The sequence below is a fragment of the Poromitra crassiceps genome (genome assembly GCF_964638095.1).
Source record: "Poromitra crassiceps genome assembly, chromosome: 14".
In the NCBI taxonomy this organism is placed as follows: domain Eukaryota; kingdom Metazoa; phylum Chordata; class Actinopteri; order Beryciformes; family Melamphaidae; genus Poromitra; species Poromitra crassiceps.
The window spans coordinates 14,461,854-14,483,317 of record NC_139633.1 but is presented as its reverse complement, the minus strand read 5'-3'; the positions used below and the strand labels follow the sequence as shown (position 1 = coordinate 14,483,317).

Here is a 21,464-nt window from a genome sequence, read left to right as displayed (position 1 = left end):
CGTGGTTATTGCCTTATATTGGATAGGGGAGACTGAGAAAGGTGATTATACAATCTGATTCGTGCACAGCTTTAATGAGTTTAAAGTTATTCAACTCTAGAAGTTGAGAAGATTTGTTATTAGAAATTGTGACAGTCACTATTCAGAATAGATTAGATGGGTCTGCACATTAAATTGATGCGGATACCAACTCCTATAGGAATTGATGGGAATGGAACGGCAGATGAATTAGAAAAAGAGGCTATTAGGAGCGATGATGGGTTGGTATGTAAAACAGAAGCCCAGAGGGGTACTGTAATTAAGAAACCAATTAAAAAGATATGGCAAAATAAATGGAGTGGAGAAAATAACTTGAAGTTATTTAGAAGGCTAACTAAGAAAGAGCACAGTGTCGTTACAAGATAATTCTGGGATAAATAGTTCACTCCTCTTGACTGGAAAACGCATGTGATCATTGATGTGAGGAAGAAACTGTTGATCATGTTAAATACACTGTCAAAATACACCCAAGAGAATCATTAATATCTAGATTAAAGTTAAACTAGATTTGAATACAATTCTTACTAGTTATTCAGAGCACAAGAGCATTAAATCTTATGTTTTTTCTCTGTTATATCCTTTGTTTTACTATTATTTTCAGTGCTGCAAATGGCCAGAAGTCGGGTAAGAATGTGAGGCTAACAACTTGTTGATGTAGAACAAGAAGAAGATTACAAGGAGTAGATAGATGTAAGAATAGATCAGATATCCTAATTTGAGATTCTCTGTGCTAAAGATTATTAGTGTACAAACTTCTTCTGTTTCTTGATAATATCTGGGGTCTCTTTGTAGGATTGCCCACAATAAGAGGCTTTAGAACACGGCTCTCTTGAATACTCGATTCTGATTGGTCAATCAACAAGATTCACCGGTCATTATTTCTCGACAACCGACCGCTGCTCTGCCACACCTGGATTAATCAGTTGATAAGAGCTTTTTGTCAGGAAACACTACTAATTAGGCCAACCAGTTGCAGCTGTGGTGTCTTGTGTGCCAATTACGAATGAAACCGCTTTGTCGTTGAAAACGCTATTAAAAAATCTATTTGAATAATTATTTTTGTCAGATTATTGAATGATTTAGTTGTAGGCCATGTTCTAAGCGGGATAATGTATACTGAGCCGGTGATTACTGGGAAATAATGACGACAGGTGATGATTGAGCCCGACGCGCAGCGGAGGGCTTAATCATCACCTGTCGGTCATTATTTCCCCCATAATCACCGCCTCAATATACATTATCCCTTACTTAACTGTTGAATATTGTATCCGACATCCAAATATCCGAAAGACTGAGAACTAGAAGTAGACAGATGAAGCGCCAGGCCTGAGAGAGATTTATGATATTGCATTTGCAGAAGAAGATTTAGACAGGATCAACTTGCATTTCCATTCATCCCAGGTTGTGTGCGCTTCGCTTGCTGCGTCCTGAGAGAGAGAGAGAGCTTTATGATATTACAGTGCACAGAGAGAGCTTTATGATATTACAGTGCACAGGGAGGTTTTAACAGAGAGAGCTTTATGATATTACAGTGCACAGGGAGGTTTTAACAGAGAGAGCTTTATGATATTACAGTGCACAGGGAGGTTTTAACAGAGAGAGCTTTATGATATTACAGTGCACAGGGAGGTTTTAACAGAGAGAGCTTTATGATATTACAGTGCACAGGGAGGTTTTAACAGAGAGAGCTTTATGATATTACAGTGCACAGGGAGGTTTTAACAGAGAGAGCTTTATGATATTACAGTGCACAGGGAGGTTTTAACAGGATCAGCATGCATTTGCATAGTACATCCCAGGATGTGTGTTTTGGTTAGAGAGAGAGAGGGACATTTAGTCAGGATCAACTTGCTTTTAGACAGGATCAACTTGCTTTTAGACAGGATCAACTTGCTTTTAGACAGGATCAACTTGCTTTTAGACAGGATCAACTTGCTTTTCCATACATCCCAGGTTGTGTGTGCTTGGGTTGCTGCGTCCCTCTCATCGCCAGGCTGAGGGACAACACCGCCGCACAGCAGCATGTAGTGAAGTTGGGTAACATTGCCTTGGAAATGAGTCAAATGTATGGTGCATGTATGTATGTACTGTAATGTAGGTTATACTCAGCAAGCAACACATTGAACATTGAACTCTGATGTTCTATCAACTACAATCATTTTAATACCAAACACAGATGCTTGGGTGTTTGACATTGCTAAACCTGTTTGCACGTTTGTATAAAATGATTGCAACAGTTGTGAAGGCATAAACAATATTAAATATTTTGCAGGGCTCTAGACTGCAACCAAGATGGTCGCACATGCTGCGAGTGTACACAGTATACACTTTATATATATTTATATATTTATTTATTTTGTGGTCCACATATCAAGCTGTCAATAATAGTATAGCATTTGTTTGGGAGTGTTTTAGTCTGTGTAATTGGTTTACGCGGCTATAATTTAATGGCAAGGAGTTGTGCCATTTAGGGAGTCCGAACCAACAGCTCTAGGCGTCGTTAATCACATCGTAATGATTGAGCCTTCCTGTGAGCCACACTGCGTGAAAAGCTCTGCAGTGTGGAACCATAGCAATGAGACAGACAGGGGACGACACCTGCACACTGGCATGATGTTGGCATACTGATGATCACGCTGCCTGGCAAAGAGCAGTCTCATGTTGATTCCTCTCGTTATCTCCTATGGTCTCATTGTCTCTTCCTCTGACCTTCTCTTTGTGTGCGTGTCTCTCTCTCTCCTCCTTCTCTCTCTCCCCCTCCAGTTCAATTCAGATATGCTTGATTGACATAACTGTTAGGATACAATGTTGCTAAGGACTCTGCGTGTTCATATAGGCTCTCCCCTCCTCCTCCCCTCTCTCTCTGTCTGTCTTCCTCACCTTCACCCTCCCTACCTTTTCCTCCCATTACAATGGCTGTCTCAGGGAATGAGTACAATGCACAGCTACTATTGGCCCTCTGGTTCTTATTTCAGTGTTTATAGAGAGCTCCAGGGATGACGTATTTTTGTAGTCGGAACGCGGAAGTCCCGCACTTCCTGGTTCTTCACTGTTTCTGCCTATATTTTGAATGGGTTTTTGCCGCAATGCTTCAAATAAGATCTCTGGGCAACGCAAGCTTAATCAAACGCGAACCAGTGTTCAGCCGGATAATCTTCACAGATGAGGACCACTTTCATGAGTTTTGAAGCGTAAATGCGAGCCCTAGAAGTAGAAAGCTCGTGCTAAACTAATCCAGAACTACACACAGTGTCTCATAGGCTTCCCCGTCACGTCAGCACTCAACCTGGACTGTTGTTGATGTGTGCGCTGCTGTGCACTGATTACCCCGCCCGGGCTGAACCAGGTGAGGGAAAGAGAATTTCCGTGTTCGTCATTTGAAGTGATGACGTTATTGACGTATAATATCCCCGTTGACTCAACAGTGTAGTTTCATTTAGCTGTTTGCTAGCTAGCCGCCCTTTTAACGGCACGCAAAAGCTTAAAAACTCATAAAAGTGGTCCTCATGTGTGAAGATTATCCTACTGAACATTGGTTCGCGTTTGATTAAGCTTGCGTTGCTCAGAGACCTTATTAGAAGCATCACGCCAAAAACCCATTCAAAAATCCCATAGGCGAAAAACAGTGAAGAACCAGGAAGTGTTAGCATCGATGTTTTCCGGACTCGTTCCTGGGGCTCTCTATTGCAGTGGTTTCTACCCTCTAAGGCAGCTGTGTGGTGGGTTTTGTGTGGTCGACTTTGACCATTAGAAAAATAGAAGTTATTAAATTATTATTGTGATTCAAAATGAGTCCTGCTTTTTGTGAGTCCCACAATATAGCACTCGAGCTGCGTGGTGTTGTGGCATATATCCCGCTGATAAGCTGTTATCCCACTCGGCCTGCGGCCTCGTGGGATAACAGCTTATCAGCGGGATATATTCACCACAACACACTTGCTCTCATGCTATATTGCTTAAATGTATGCATGTCTTTGCACCTCAGTTGCTTGAGCTTAGAGTGTAGAGGTTTCATGTTGTTCACTAATGCAAACCATGAGCTGGTGCAAACAAAAGAGCACTGAGCAAGTAAATAACCAATCATCGCCAATAAGCACAAATGTTGTGCTTCAGCTTTGTGTGTCAGCTCGAGGCTGGCAGCCTGGCACTGTTGCTCTTGGAGCGCTTTCTGCTCTGATCTGATTGGACGGGGTAGTGCCTCCTACCTTCTTTTTTTGTGTGTGCCTGAATTGCTGCTGATTACGTCTGTCTTGCAGCAATGCCAGCAGCCATTCTGAATCCATGGCCAAATCTCTTTGCATATAAGACTTTACTTAAGACGTTCTACTCCTTTACTTAAGACGTTCTACTCCTTTACTTAAGACCTTCTACTTTATGTGCTATGATGCATTTGGATTAGTTTATTATGCAAAGAGATTTGCTTGACCTCGGCTCAGCCATAAATAACTTATCTGGGCAAAATTATAGGCGCAAAGAAGCTTGACCTTTTTGGTCAGCACTGTCAGGCACGCTTTAGTTTCAACTCGTTGGTTAAATGCTTAATGCATGGTCACTTTGGTGCTAAAGTACACACTCTTCCCTGTGCAAGACTTCAATCAGGGGTGCCAAAACTTTTGTTTTAGGGTGAGAGCTACTTACAAAAAATAAATACATATTTACATACACTCTGACCAAAACTTAAAAAAACCCATCTTGCTCTCCCCCCCTTCTCTCTGTTTCTCTTCCCCTCCCTCTCTTCACTCTCCCGCCTTCCTTGTCTCTGTCAGTTCAAGTGTTGCGGAGGCCAAGAGTTTAAGGACTGGGAGGTCAACATGTACCACAACTGTTCTGCCCCTGGTCCGTTAGCCTGCGGTGTGCCTTATACCTGTTGCATCACCACTAAGGTAGGTATCACTACTATTACTGTTAGTATGATCACTACTATTACTGTTAGTATGATCACTACTATTACTGTTAGTCACTACTATTACTTATTATTACTACTGTTACACCATAAATCTGTCTTTTTCTTTCTTTCATGGACTTCCCAATGCCTGCTGTATTACAAGGAATGTCATATTAGTACCTATGCTACTAGAAAAAAACGGTACTCCTGCTAAAACTCCTTCTACTACAGTACTACTACTACCTCTAGAAGTCATTTTATTACCTGCTGCGTTATCTATCAGATAGACATCATTGACTTTGAAAATGGCCATGCCAGTTTTTCCCTCGCCAAACTTTAGCCTAACTTGGAGCGGTGTTTAGCCCCCTTCCCGACAAGCTTGCATGACATGGTTTAGTTACCAATGGGTGCCTTAGGTCTTCTAGGTTCATGATACCAGTATCTTCACACTAGCTTTGAAAATGAGTCTGTTACAGCCTCTGAACGTGTCTTGCAAAAAGGGCACTTATCAGTCAGAGGTCAAAGGGGCAGGGGCTTTGGCACCACTTGGGGTCTATTCTGTGCACGTCCCTGCATCAAGTCCAAGTCGATTCACAAGTCCTGAAAATCAGACTTGAGTCCTGGACTCGAGTACTACTACAACACTGGTACCGTACTCTCATTCTCGTTGCTGGCACTCTTCGATGTGTGTTGTCTCTTATGTGTACTATCTAATCTTATCGACTGCGTTGGGCACCCTTCCTGTTTATGAATACCTACTTCCTGTTTATCAGTACCTACTTGCCTTTTCCTGCTGATGAAGGTCACGTCTTCCAAACCATGATGAAGTATGAATTTTTAATGCCGTGTTGCCAACTTGCCACCTGTTCATCCTGCTGCTCTCCCTTAGTTTGAACTTTTCAGTACAACAGTGATGGCATTAAATCTCAACCAAAGTCAATGAAAGCGTGACTACAAAACACACACACACACACACACACACACACACACACACACACACACACACACACACACACACACACACACACACACACACAGATCTTTCCTTGTGTATTGTGGTCAGTCAGTCTTTGGTTTTAATGTTACACACACAAATGCACACACACAGTAAGAGATTTCCCTCTGAAGTTTTGTGGTCAGTGTTTGTTTTTAGAGGCGCTGTACATACAGTAATTGACAGGGCAAGAGATTGCTGATTCCCCTTAGGAGATGGGGGGGGGGGGTTTAGAGAGAGAGAATGACTTCAAGTGTGTGTCTGTGTAGTTTGTTATTTGTCTCTGCTTTATGTACCCACACAATTCCCACTTCTAAAAAAAATAACTTAAGACATTGACTCCATCTGTCTGCTGTGAGATTCCTCCCGACACTGGGAGCTGTTCAGAGCATCTGAGTCCATCTGACTGATGAACATCTCTCCCTCTCCCTCTCCCTCTCCCTCTCCCTCTCCCTCTCCCTCTCCCTCTCCCTCTCCCTCTCTCTCGCTCTCTCTCTCTCTCTCTCTCCAGCCTAATGAGGTAGCCAACACTCTGTGTGGGTACCAGGTGTTGAACAAAGAGGTAAGACTTCCATAACTCCAATAACGATTAAGAACAGTTAAACTCAATAATATGCAGATCTCATCGTCTCATATTATGTTGAAATGGAGGAAACCACATTCTGTATGTCAATGGAATGCTGAATATGGAGGCATGTTGTGAGAGCATCGCAGCCACCACCAGAGCCCTGAACACCGCAGGCTGTGGGCTGGTATGCTGTGGGTTAAATCAATACAAGTTCAAGTTCAAGTAGTTTATTAATGTCCCAGAGGGCAAATTGAATTACAGCAGGCATAGAGGCTTGAAACATAAAAACATAGAAGTGCAAGTACCATACGTACAATGACATAAATAAATAGGATAAAAACAACATTAGGACATAACAAATGAGCATACGCCTGGTGCGGCAGATACAACCAATACAACCAATACAAACCACTGTGGATCCACATAACAAATAAACAGCCCAGCTTGTATCCTGCCTGCCGGCTTATCTAAACACTTATGAACGTTTAAGACCCAAAAAATAAAAAGTTTAATTTGTGATTTTGTGACTTTTCTTGAGCCTCACTGCTCACTGCAACTGCAATGTAATCATAGTATTCCCATGATGTCACATGCATTTCCTACCATTATGGCACCTTACAATAAGCACAGCTCAGCTGCTGTCTCTTGGATGTTTTGCACTGTCCCATTGTGCAGCATGTGATGTCATGTCCTCGCAGCTCACGTGCCCAGTATGTATGTGTTAAGCTGTTGCATGACCGGAGGACATATTCCTGCACTGAGCTGGTGACTGTAGCGCACCATCACTGCCTCAATGCCCTTGAGCAAGGCAATTATCACAACAGTCTTTCTGGGAAGGAGATGCGTGCATCTAGGTTATGCAGAAGGAAAATAATCCAATTACCTGCTGGTATAATGCAATAAAATAAATAAAACCACAAATTAATCATATTCATGAATTAGCTTATGAAGTGAAACATTGTTATGTATTATTTCAGTATGTCACATTTTTTTGCAATTAAATATGAAACAATTACACCTTCAATGTTTCAAAAATATATATTAGCGGTTGGCTTGCTTTGTCTTTGCTTGTCAAACTAACTGTATAGCACTTTGTATGTATTATATCTTTATTTTGTGTCTGTCTCACAGCGTTTGGACCTGATCGAAATCATCCACATCAGAGGCTGCACTGATGCTTTCCTCATCTGGCTGGCCGACAACTATAAGATTATGGCTGGACTGCTGCTGGGAATACTACTGCCTCAGGTACACACACATACTCGACTATTCACCTTATGTAGCCCCGCCCACTTGACCCAGTTGTGTTATGACTTCCTGTTCAAAACACAGTCTGTTTTACCTGCTCACTAGTACTGTACTGTCACAGGAAGTGTCAACACAATAGGAAGTAACTGGCTGACCCCTGTGTTGGAACATAAGTTGATTAAACAAATGGAACTCGTGAGCTTGTGTGGTTACGACATGGTTACGACATGGTTACGACATGGTTACGACATGGTTACGACATGGTTACGACATGGGAAGTCGCGTACAAGATGGGTTTTTCTGTGTTGGAACATAAGTTGATTAAACAAATGGAACTCGTGAGCTTGTGTGGTTACGACATGGTTACGACATGGTTACGACATGGTTACGACATGGTTACGACATGGGAAGTCGCGTACAAGATGGGTTTTTCCATCTGAGCCCTTATGTCCCCACCCACTTATTTTCAACACAAAGTGACACCCTTGCTCTACCTGCCAGGTGTGGCATAATCAAGATGCTGATTATTACACAGGTGTGCCATGGGGTGCTCACAATAATGCTGCATTATACAACATGTAGTTCCGACCATGCAATCTGATTGGTCAAGGACCGTTCTCAAATGAGCCAGAGCCGTTTATATAGAAGAGTCGTGACATCTCTCCATTCACTCCAATGGACCCGTTTTTTACTCTCAAGAGTTCCAGGAAGTAAGGTCCTGGATTAAGCAGCACTGTCGAGTTGCAGCCAAATGGACAGTTTGTGTTGTACTTTGATTTGATTTTCTTTCTTTAAAAAAAAATCAAATTGTACATTATCAGCTTTGTTTTAGCATTCAAAAGTAGCGCGAGACCCCTTCCTGGCTGTTCATTGGCTAATGAGTCACGCATTTTGGTCCTCTGCTGACGCCACTCTCTCTCTTAATTGCTCTGAAATTAGCATAACAGCACACCTAGCCGTTCTCAAATCGTTGATTCTCTCTCTCTCTCTCTGTCTTTCTCTCTGTCTCTGTAGTTCTTTGGTGTGATAGTCAGTTGGCTGTATATCACCCGTGTTGAAGATGCCATCAGTGGCCACTATACTACCGATGGACTGCTAGACCAGAACGCACAACAGAGAGCAGCCAAGCAGCGGGGCATGGCCAAATGGTGCAATTGCATGCCTGAGATTGACTGACGAATACAGAAATCAGTCAATGGACTCCACTACAACCTACACTCACAGTTGTTTAGGTCACTCAGGTTGCTCAAGGTACAGCTGTAGCCATTGTAGAAGTCCCCCCATTGAACTGCATGCTTACTGCAGAAGCGTTGCATTGTGTCTCCATTGCAGAGAGAAATTGTTTGGATTTTTTTTTTTTGGAAGATGGATTTTAGTATAAGGAGTAGTTTAGTATTCAAATGCCTCTTTTCTGCTATACTCTGTGGCATTCAATAACAATTGTTTTCAGTGCTAGTGCTGGGAGGGAAACCACTATAAATTACCGTATGTCTCATTTAGGTATTTTATATGTTTCATTTAGCTGCACTGTGCCTCTGCCAGCCTCAGGGAACCGCACAGAAAGCAATCCACTTCTGCAACTCCGTAAACTAGAAATGTTACATTATAGACTAGTCTGCTCAAGTCTGCAAAATCTCACAATGTGCCACAATCTACAGGTTTTGCGACTTTTTGCTGCGTTTATAATGGTAAAGTATTGCTGGTACTTTGGGCATGCCCATCTAAACCCTGCTGTATGTCCACGGGTAATCTTGATATAACGATTATACCGGAGATGGACTATATGTCTTAACTTTTAATGCTCCCGTTGAACATAATTCCCTTTTTTTTTTTTCAAATATTAATATTTTCATAAAAATAAGCAACTTACTGGTATAATGAGAAAATATACATCGGTTTCAGCATTGTCACTTCAGTGACACAGTGCTTTGAGGATGATCAATGGTAGATTGATGTAAAATAAGGAGTAATTTGCCAAAACGTCAGCGTATTCCTTCGTGTTCCATTAACACTTTGAATACTAATGTAGTGGCACTGCCATAACAAATTGGCCACCTCAGGGTTGAGTATGTCGCTCAGTATCGGCACATTATGGTATATCGTCAAGCAGAATTATCAGATAAAAAACATGCTGACCAAGGATATAGATAAAATTGCTGTTTGAAAGCTCTGTAAAACACTTGGAAAAATCCAATCCAGTGTGATTTTATTATGATTGTTATAGAAGTGAACTTATGAAGTATGGTAATTTTGTAAATATTTGTGACCTTTTCTGTTCTTTTTTTTATTCTTCTTTTGTGAATTGAATATACAGTACAGTACTACTGAACTTTGTTTTGTTTGATGTGAAGTGGGAGACCAATTTTTTTATATTTGTTGATGTTGGGTTTTCTCTCTCTTTGCAAACATTTCACGTGCGTTAATTTAGTCATTACTATTTCATAGAATACAAGGCCAAAGATGTTTGGTTTCACTAGAGGGCCAAACAGGAGTCTGGGTTTATTAGCCAGATTTGCGCTAGAGGGTCGAGTAGAGATTGCTGGGACTTTATTATTGTTGACCTTGCAGGCACGTGCAGAGGGGGGTGCTAGGGGTGCCCAAGCACCTGCCCATTTTCCCCTGATGCCCAAAGTGTCCTTTTTGGATTATTATTAATTTTTACAGTGAAGGCATGCCCAGCGCCCTTCAAGAAGAACTTATAACAATAAATAACAATTTATCAATAAATAAAATGTCCAGACAATTTACACATGTTCACCTTTCAACCGGAAGTTAAGTAATCGTTTGCGTCTCTGTGACGTGTGCGATATTTCCTTCCCAGGATGGCGAAGGCATGACCCGCCCTTCTCTGCCTCTGATCGGCCTAGCGTCAAATGTTGTTGATCCAATCACATTCGCTTGGCTATCCTATCCTGCGTCTCTCCTAGTCTCCTGCACCAATCAGACGCAGAGATGGGCAGGTCATGCCTTCGCCATCCTGCCCACTGCCCAGCTGCCGAGCTCCGACTGACTGGCGGGTCAGCAACAGTGAAACCGCCACCGCACCACAGTGTTGTGCCATTTTCTTTTTACTTTTGAGCCCCTGCCCCTAAGGGTCTCTGCACGGCCCTGCCTTGTTGCCACTACAGGATTAAATATCGAATAGTTCAGCTCAGATTCAAATTGCTATTGCTGTCTTTGCATCAAGAGTTTACAACATGTTTCACTTGTCTGCAGTTTTCAATGAATGTGTTTGATGTTGACATGACTATTTTGTGTGTATATTGACTTGGTTGAAGGGTTTTTATGTGTCATGTAGTTGTACCTACTACCTACTGTTGATGCCAGTATTCACACAGAAACAGAATCAGATGTTCAAGCTTCTGTGACACAAATCCAATGTTGTTCTTTGTATGAAATGGTGAAACATTTGAACGTTTAGGCTCATTTTTATTCAAGTGCAGAGACAATCTACATTGTTGATTCCACTCCGGTCACTGTGTTCCTGATCAAACCAGATCTCAAACAAGAGAAAATAAAACTTTGATATATTTAAATTTGATAACCTGTTTTGTCATTAATCATACTGATGCACAGATGAAAGCCTGATTATAAAATAGTCCAAGCAAAGACGGTGCTACTGCCTTTATATTAGTCTGTACTGCATGGAGATATCTTTCTGAATATATTGTCGTCAGAAGAATTGTCTCACCACGTCATCCTACAAATCCAATGAGCTGCTTTGTATTTTCTTATTGTCTTTCCTTTATCTTTTTGATACACAAGTTGCCAGGTTACAGGATGACAAGAAAGGATTTCAAGATTCTGTGAGAGATTAAGCCTCCTCTTCTAAATAAAAGCACAAAGATATTTGCAGTGAGTGTGACTGTAATGATGGCAGTAGCATTTTTGACTAGCATTGAAAAACATCTTCCTTATTGATATGGCAGCGATATACTAAATGAGAAAATCCTGCCCATCACATTTGACCTTACGTAAGTGCCTACTTTTGAGCCGTTAAAGCAGTAAAATACAAACTTTTTTGTACATACAAAGTAGATATTGCATTTAATCTTCAATTTAATCTCATTAAAAATATCCTGACATCTTCTGACTTTTCTGTTACACAATCTAACATATCAGCTCACACATCTATTTAATCACTGGGTTCATAATACACTGTTTATTTTTTATGTGACAGACTTTAAATGTTGGTCTGTATAATTATGGTATAATTAAGACACGCATTATTGTAAGTTCCACTACATTAAGTACTGTCAGTTCCAATTGCAAGTGAGTGAACTATGAATCATCCCTCCATCTATTCTTGTCTTTCATCTCCACGTTGGAGAAATTGCTTTCACAGATGCATCTGCTTTGGTGCTTGGAGACTGCTTCTCCTCGACTTCATAAATCTGAATATTGGCCTTTTATTAAAAGTCAGTCACCTGTGATATGCAGTTTGATTGTATGTCTGATTATATTGTCCATTTTGCGGTGCCCGTTTGCCCCACATGCTGAGAATCTGGCTTGTTTATTTGAAGTTGTTGTGTGTCCACACACACACACACACACACACACACATACATTGTGTCACACTAAGTTCAATATTGGGTGGGAGTCTACAGGTTATTCCTAGTCTGTCTGGCCCTGATGCTGACATTTAGCACTGCCCAACATGACAAGCTGAACGGAGTCAGTTAGCAGTTGCCTGGACACCGACAGGAAAACAGATGAGACAGGTATCCTCCTTATTACACCTATCTGCAGACCACAGATACTGTCTGCCTGGGACTTATTAGTTAATCTGGCGATGACAACAGACAGAGTATGGAGAATAACATTAGCAGGACAAATTATGAAGTGTTGTCAGAGCAAACTCTGCAACAGCTCAACTGACGGGTCAAGAGATAATCATAAGTACCAACCAGAGTAAGAACAAAGACATGTTAGCAGGGGGATTCATTCATGAGACGCACACAGCTGTCTTATGGCTTTCTTCCCGGAACCATTTTGCCTGCACAAAGATGGTTTGTGACCTCTCACAGCAGCAAACCGTTGCTTTCCACACGAGGGTAAATATTAACATAGACTAATGGAGGAGTCAGAGTCATCATGTATGCCCAGGCTGCCTCCGGAGACGAACACACTGTATACATTCAAATGGTCATGTTATTAAACAAACAAAGGCGAATAGAAAATGAGAGCGAGCATCTGGGTCTGGATTCAGGCTACTTTCTGGACATGAAAAGACGATGCTTAAGTTTAGGTCATGAGCGCCGGGCTTCAGGGTGACAGGTGATATTTACTTGGTTTAGGTCCCAGGCTGTTAAAAGTTAATACAAAATAAATCACGAGCCAGTGGGCTTGAAAATCAAAGGGTCAGTTACTGTGTGGGCAGCTAGGGAAACTGATGGGCAGATTCTAGAAAAACAACACCGCGGAGCTTGGGACAAAAGACATCTTATGTTACTTTTCAACAAAATGTAATAAAAAGAAATTGACTATCAAACATGTGTTGTCTCATTCTGAAAGCATATAGCATTGTGTAGAACAGTGATTCTCAACACTTTTCCTTAGAATGGTCACCTAGGTTGCCGCAGCAACTTAACTCTAAAAATATTGTGTTAATTAACCAATTAGCTTGATACTTGTGCCTCTATTACAAATAGATTCCAATGACCTGGGTGGCAGATATACAGAGCAGTTTTTAAGCTCCACAATGAGCTGAAGTTATCTTCCAGCCCGACCCCACTGGTACAGAACATTTAAGAGACAACACTCTAGTCGAGGCTATTGACTGAAATGGAAAAATCATTTATCTGTGAGAGCATAATGATCTATAGCTGCTCAAGCTATTACTATGTCAATATTGTGACATCATCCTTCATGAGATTCATTTGATCCAGTTGAGTGAGCCTCTAGCTGTATGTTTGTGCTCATGAAGCTATAAAGGCATTTGTTGTTGTTTTTAACCGCAATTTAAAAAACGTAAAAGACAGAATATGACGAATCACAAATTCCCTCCATCTGCCAGCAACTGCAGTAGAATCTTCACTGTTGCAGGTACTGTAGTTAGTTCCACACAGAGATATAACATGCAGTACTTTGAAGCAGTGCAGCATCTGGTTTTATGGTGTCTCTGCATAGAGATATAACACATAGTACTTTGAAGCAGTGCAGCATCTGGTTTTATGGTGTCTCTGCATAGAGATATAAGACATAGTACTTTGAAGCAGTGCAGCATCTGGTTTTATGGTGTATCTCCATAGAGATATAACACATAGTACTTTGAAGCAGTGCAGCATCTGGTTTTATGGTGTATCTGCATAGAGATATAACACATAGTACTTTGAAGCAGTGCAGCATCTGGTTTTATGGTGTATCTCCATAGAGATATAACACATAGTACTTTGAAGCAGTGCAGCATCTGGTTTTATGGTGTATCTCCATAGAGATATAACACATAGTACTTTGAAGCAGTGCAGCATCTGGTTTTATGGTGTATCTCCATAGAGATATAACACATAGTACTTTGAAGCAGTGCAGCATCTGGTTTTATGGTGTATCTGCATAGAGATATAACACATAGTACTTTGAAGCAGTGCAGCATCTGGTTTTATGGTGTATCTCCATAGAGATATAACACATAGTACTTTGAAGCAGTGCAGCATCTGGTTTTATGGTGTCTCTGCATGCATAGAGATATAACACATAGTACTTTGAAGCAGTGCAGCATCTGGTTTTATGGTGTATCTCCATAGAGATATAACACATAGTACTTTGAAGCAGTGCAGCATCTGGTTTTATGGTGTATCTCCATAGAGATATAACACATAGTACTTTGAAGCAGTGCAGCATCTGGTTTTATGGTGTATCTGCATAGAGATATAACACATAGTACTTTGAAGCAGTGCAGCATCTGGTTTTATGGTGTCTCTGCAAGTATTAAGAATGTTGAAGACACTTGATGTTCTGCATCTCTCTACAATAAAAAACACTTATCTTTGTTTTATAATGTGATACAAACATCATACACACACCTGTAGGCATATCTAGGCCTGATGATGTGAAGTGAGTGAGTCATCCTCTTCCTTCCATCTTCAGGTGTTTAAATGCCCCCCACCCCCCAATGCTCCATGTCGTGCCCTACAATAGACGCCTGGTGGAGAGATGAGGGAATAGTGATCCATGGTTACCCATCCAGTATGGACACTGCAACTGAAAACCGGTTCAGTATTCCTCCCTAGTACAATCATGAAATAAGGGCAATTACTCTCTCAGCTCAAAGATGTGAATGAAACCTTCACCGTAGGAGCCTATCCGGTAGGGTTCTCATGCGCCACAGGGGACCTCCACCGTTATCCAGCGACTGTTGGCAGATTAAAAGCAAAGAAGATCAGATTAGCAGCCTGGAGGAATGTAAGAACCCTTGCCCAACCTGCTAAATTAGTCAGCATCAAACAGAACCGATTGAAAATCAATATCTTGGGACTGTGCGAGATGAGATCGAGAGGAGGTGGAGTAGATAGCTCGGACAGATATAACATAATTTACTCAGGAGGAGACTCGTGTGAAAGAGGTGTTGGAATTATGTTAGATGAAGATGCACGCAAAATCAATAAAAGGCTCTCGAATTGAATAGTACTTTTATAGCTTTTTGACATTAACATCATTCAAGTTCACGCCCCGACAGCGTGCAGCGGTGAGGAAGACACTGATCAATTGAACAGGACATAAAATATAAGCAAAAAGCAACACGTGATACATATGAAACATAGCATGGGAGAGCAGAAACAAGAGCAATAATAAAATATACATTTGAAAAGAGAAAAACAACAACGAAGAACGCTAGCAATGGCAGTGCAAGGTGCTGGAAAAGTGTGAGATGTCATATTTTTTATGCATCAGGTATTACACTTAGTCAATATTAATTATTGAATCATATAAGGAAAAGATAACCAATAAAGCCCTACAAAGGGTGAAAACCATACACCAGGATTCTTTGGACACATCATGCGGAGAGAGACATTAGACATGGGGAAGCTCAGGCTGGAGGGGAAAAGTAAGCAGAGGCAGACAGGATAAAAATGATAGATGGACTACACAGGAGGCAGTGGATAGAGGGCCAGAGACCGTGATGGATGGGAGAGATGCTTGCCCACGCTGAACAGCACAGCACTTGATGGATGGATACGCTGAGGCTAAACAGAATGTCCAACAGTTTGAGAGTGATGTTCCTTTGTGTTGAAATAAGCCAGTAATTCAACCTGTTGGAACACCATTGCCATAGAATCCATTTTCAAAGTCACGAGGGAAACGACATTTCCATGTTGTCTTGATTCGTGGCCCCAGTTGACACAATGTTGGTCTATTTGAAAAGTGTTCAGAAGTTCAAAAATACTTTTGTATACTTCTTACAATATATCATTATACAGATATAATGGGTTAAGAAAGTCACCAATATCTCAAGTCAAGTGTGAGTTTACACCAAATGTTGCTATTGGTCAAATTAATTGTGTATGGTATCTTCACAGTCAATTGCAATTAATTGAAAGTGTTCAATTTGGACCAGATGTGTCTAATGAGACACTTGACCTCTGTAAAAGCTGTGTGGTGTTGGTGATCTCAACTGAAAGGAGGTTGGGGGTTTGGGGCGTGAAATTGAATTTACGGCTTTGAGCGAGAGAAGAGAAGAACGGTGAGCAGCCGAGAGAACAAGGAAGGGAAGATCGAGAGGAAATGAGGCGATAAGGAGACAAGATGGGAAGTGAAGGTGACAAAGAGGAGAATGGAAGGGAAGAACAGAAGAGGTTGAGAGAGATGAGATAAGGAGGAGAGGAAAGGAGAAGAAAGGGGGAAATGAAGAAGTCTGAAAACAAGAGAAAATAGAATGGATGAGAGGAGAAGAGGAGAGCGATACTTTTGAGTATCTTGAAAATATTCACCATGAAAATGTCCAATGTACAAGTGGACTGAACAGATTCAGTGGCACCGACTAGGTTAATGTCACCACCACTTAGCATTGATTGCGCGGATAGAAACAATTTACACACACACACACACATACACACACACACACACACACACACACACACACACACAGCCACAAGCGCCCTCTTTTGAAAAGACTTCTTTCTTTCTTTCTTTCTTTCTTTCTTTCTTTCTTTCTTTCTTTCTTTCTTTCCTCTCTTATACACACAACATTGTTGACAATAGTAGATTACGAGGTGAGAGAGGCGGTGAGATCGTTTGTCTAACTCTCGGTCATGTGACAGCCACACGGTCATGTGACAGCCACCCGACGATGACCTTGGAGGTCAAACAACATTGGGTCTCTTGTTCTGTTAGGCACATGAAACCATATTCTACTACAAAAACTACCGGAGAAAACATTTTAATACATATTCTATGACATTTCATAGAATTATACATGGGTAACTTTTTGGGGGCAAGACAGGCAATATTCCTTTCTGCATGCATAGGAATTTTAAAATGGGATAAAAATCTGTATTCGTATTTCCAGACAGACAAAAAGCGATAAAATACATTTTCTGCATTAAAAAAGTGCTGAAACTCCTCCCCCCCACAAGAGGACTTTTGTAATTTATTTTGTTGCTGAAGATAAATCCAGTGACCTTGAAGGGCAAACAGACCAGCCAGATAAGATCAGGTTACTGATTCAGTTGACTATTGTTGTACAGTACAGGTTTCCAGGTATGGGAATGTGCTGTTATTGTGAAGTATTATGGTTTTACACTTTGACCTTTTTAACATCTCTTTCTAATTAATATCACTTTTTAAACGGTATCTCGTGTAGTCTACGAAGCATTTGCACTTAGCCTACTACAGTACGGACGGAGGCACGACTCCGCTAGATTAGTGGCACTGTAGCTCCATCTACCTCCCACTGCAATAAAGAGTCCTATAGATGGACAACAATACCTTCATCAAAGTCCTTCTTGTGCCTCCTAGCAACAACAAACCCATTGACAGTATGTTCTTGTGACTCAGTGGGCTGGAGTGTGTGAGGGCAGAGAAGCTTATATCCGTTGTCACTTCTCTCTCAGAATGTGCAAAGAAATAATGTCACAAATCAAAAACAGACAGATTGATTTCAGAGGTACGGAGATAAGGAAATGTAATCAACTGAAATGACAAAGCTCTCCCTCTATTTCCCTTTCACATCCCCCTCTCTGTCTGTCTGTCTGTCTGTCTGTCTGTCTGTCTGTCTGTCTCTCTCTCTCATTTTAATCTCCTTTCTCTGTCCTACAGCGACATATAGTTCCTGATTAAATTCCTGATTAATAGCACTGTGAAGAGCGACATGACTCTCGCAGCAAGCCGAGGAAGTTATCATGACCACTTGTATGGAAGGGCTCTCTGTCCCTCTCTGAATCTCTGATCATTTTCTGCTCCAGTCTGTCTCACTGTTAGCATCTCCATCAAGACATATCACTGTGTTATTTTACCCACAGTGACACTCAGATTCTTATTACACCTTTTTAAATCAAATAACAGCATATCTTTCAGCATATCCATTTTGCAGCTATATGTGCTCCAGACCCTCAAGATAAGTCTCAACCTGAACGTTTAAATAGATGCAATATAGATTCTATATGTTGAAGAATGTTCTTAGGAAGACTAATTTCTATTTTCTTATCTTTTACTGCAAATTACACAGACACAAGGCATTTTCTAGACCAAAAGGGATTTTTTTTGGTCCTGTGTGAATCCAATCTGATAAACCACAGAGACTGCTTAATAAGTTACATGTGATGATTGCATATTAAAAACTCAGTCCTAAATATAGAAAGAGTAAGAAAGGTCAGAGTTATTATCTCTAATTGTTATTCAGCCATTCAGGCGTTGCGCTGGCATTGTTGAATAAGCGCTGATGAGTCTCCCACAGACCACAGCCCTCTCTGTCTTTTTGCCTCTCTCTCTCTTCAATCTGTTATCTCTGTCTCACACATCTCTCTCACACGATGGTCTCTTTCCCTGTTCCTCCCTCATCACTCTCTCTTCATTCATTCAGTGTCTTTGTTTGTTTCAATCAGGAGACCAGTGAATGAATAAAATAATATATTTATTTCAATAGCTTAATGAATGATGCATTACAGAAAACATTATGAGAATTAGGTATTGTTAATAGTCTTTGGCACATAGACACCACAGGAGATTATAGAGAGAGAGAGATAGAGCTGCATCAGCCCTGAGGAGCAGCCAAATATATTATCTCCCTGTAGACTCTCTAGATACTGGTGGTGGTGATGGTGATGCCTCTCCTTCTGAGACTGTTAAGACTCTTCAGACTCGGATGACTCTGATGTGTCTGCGATGACTGGGTGGAGAGGGGGAGGTGGAGGGTGCGAGACTGACACCAGGAGTTGAGCAGGCTGAATGGGGTAAAAAGAAACATATAAGAAGACAGCAGCTGTGTGATTGGCTATAATGGGGGGGTGAGTAGCATTGTGATACACTTGCAATGGAGGTGTGTGAGGTGAGAGGTGATGTGATGCTATGCTATTGCTTAATTTAAATGAGACCAGGAGGGAAACAGCTGGCAGCAACTTCGATATCTTCCTTTTATCTGCTTTCTTCTCACTAAAAGCCTAACGGGGACAGGAGTTGGAAATTAGCAATAGCTGTAATCTCTGTATGCAAAACATTTGTTTTATTAACTTGTTTGTGATGAGTGAAATGTTACTATGTTAACTTGCATTCTCCCTATCAAATAATTTAACTATACTATATAAAAATGGTTCCTTCCGTCACCACCAACCCTCCCTTTCTCTTGTTTGTCTTAAACGTATGATTTTAAAATGTTTTGTCTTTTACTTTGCATATTTGTAATGTATCTGTATTGTTTGTTTTGACTGTGGACCCCAGGAAGAGTAGCTGTTGCCTTGTGTAATGGCTAATGGGGATCCTAATAAACTAAACTAAACTAAACCCCCTCTGTCCTTTTTGAGTAGATGGATGGAGGTGTGGGGTCTGTGGTGTGGAAGTGTCTGTCATGATTCATGATGCTGCTATGACACTGTCATGTTGGCATGCAAGGTTTACATGACATCAGTGGTCTGTTCTCTGTTCTGGTCTTTATGGGCCTGTGTGTGTGTGTGTGTGTGTGTGTGTGTGTGTGTGTGTGTGTGTGTGTGTGTGTGTGTGTGTGTGTGTGTGTGTGTGTGTGTGTGTGTGTGTGTGTGTGTGTGTGTGTGTGTGTGTGTGTGTGTGTGTGTGTGTGTGTGTGTGTGTGTGTGTGCGCGCGTGTGCGTGTGCGTGTGCGTGCATGCGTGTGTGTGTGGGCCCCTCATTGGTATGTCATGTTCTGACCTTACAGAAACAATGGACTTGTTGGAAGTGTCAGAAGTCCAATTTCAAAACCAACAATACCATACAGGGTATTTCTCAAAGACAGACTGGGACAAACTGGTGGGTTATACAGCGGGGCTGAATAACAAATACAACAGGCTAGTTAGGTTCAGTGGCTCATTCAATAGTACACAAAATACATTCTTAATTACAAAAAATATAAAATAAAATACAATATGGATCCCCTAAGTCTCAGGGGATCCATATTGTATTTTAAAAATACTGTTAGGGCCTAAGAGAATAACAAACCCCTGCTGTAGGACACACTCACTCACTCACTCACTCACACACACACACACACACACACACACACACACACACACACACACACACACACACACACACACACACACACACACACACACACACACACACACACACACTACATTTGTTCCCTAGCCTCTTTCTGAAGTTTGCTCCATTCCCATAGTGTCGCAACAAAGATGCTGTTAGTAGGCTAATGTTGATTTTCACTCATGAAAATCAAATAAAAAGTCAGATGTAACAAACCTTTGTAACAAAATTGGTTGTATATTATAGGTTACAGTCTCTTCAAACAAGCTGACTTGCATCCACACTTTTATAGGGGGAAATCTGCAAAAAAAATGGGGGATTGAGAGAAAAATCCGGAGGATAGTGAAATTATTCACTCACTTCCACTTCTCTGTTCTCTCCCCCGCACTGCTTGAACATCTGATCTCAGGCATGCATGGCTGCAGCTCTAGCTGAGGGGATCATTCATAATGATAGACAAGCTCATCCTATTCATATTTCATATTCAATTATGTTCAAATATTGCATGAAAGAGCAGTCGACTCGTCTGCACTCTGCAAGCATCGTGAAGGCCAAGCGTCTTGGCGTTGGCTCTGACGTGCCCATGTTTCATGTTGAAATCTGCTGCCACCTTCTGACCAAAAAGCAACATAACAGCAAAGGTTGGCTGTTAAATAACATGGAATCACACACGCACACGCGCACACTGTGACAATAAAGATGGGGGCGAGGGGGGGGGGGGGGGGGGGGGTGTAAGCTTTTTGGTGATGTCAAAATTATCTTAGTATTCCAAAGATTCAGATACACCTTATGTTGGCTGTTTCTGCTTGTCACCCTACATTTATGAGCTTCAAAACTATATAGCGTTCGAATTTCACAATATTATCCAAATATTGACCGAGTGTGTCGGTCTTGACCATAGACTATAAAATAAATACAGTCTTGACCATGGTCTTGACCTGCGAGTGGCAGCAAAACCCCTCCGGCTCACAATTACCGCAGTAGAAGAAGTCGCTCTTCGTGTTGTTGCCTGCTGCGTGTGAACGTTTTTGTTTGGATTGTTGGAGAAAACTTAATCGTTTTCACCTCCGGTAATGTTCAAA

At 41.3% G+C, this 21,464-nt stretch overlaps 1 protein-coding gene across 1 annotated transcript in view; it reads left to right on the top strand.

Moving 5' to 3' along the window:
• Positions 1-12,209, top strand: part of tspan15 (tetraspanin 15) — a 35,810-nt gene extending 23,601 nt beyond the window's left edge. The window contains exons 5-8 of the mRNA XM_083650871.1: positions 4,806-4,922; positions 6,430-6,480; positions 7,618-7,734; positions 8,749-12,209. Coding sequence (XP_083506997.1) covers positions 4,806-4,922; positions 6,430-6,480; positions 7,618-7,734; positions 8,749-8,910 — 447 coding nt within the window. The 3' untranslated portion in view covers positions 8,911-12,209. The remainder of the gene's footprint in view (positions 1-4,805; positions 4,923-6,429; positions 6,481-7,617; positions 7,735-8,748) is intronic.
• Positions 12,210-21,464: the final 9,255 nt, after the last annotated feature.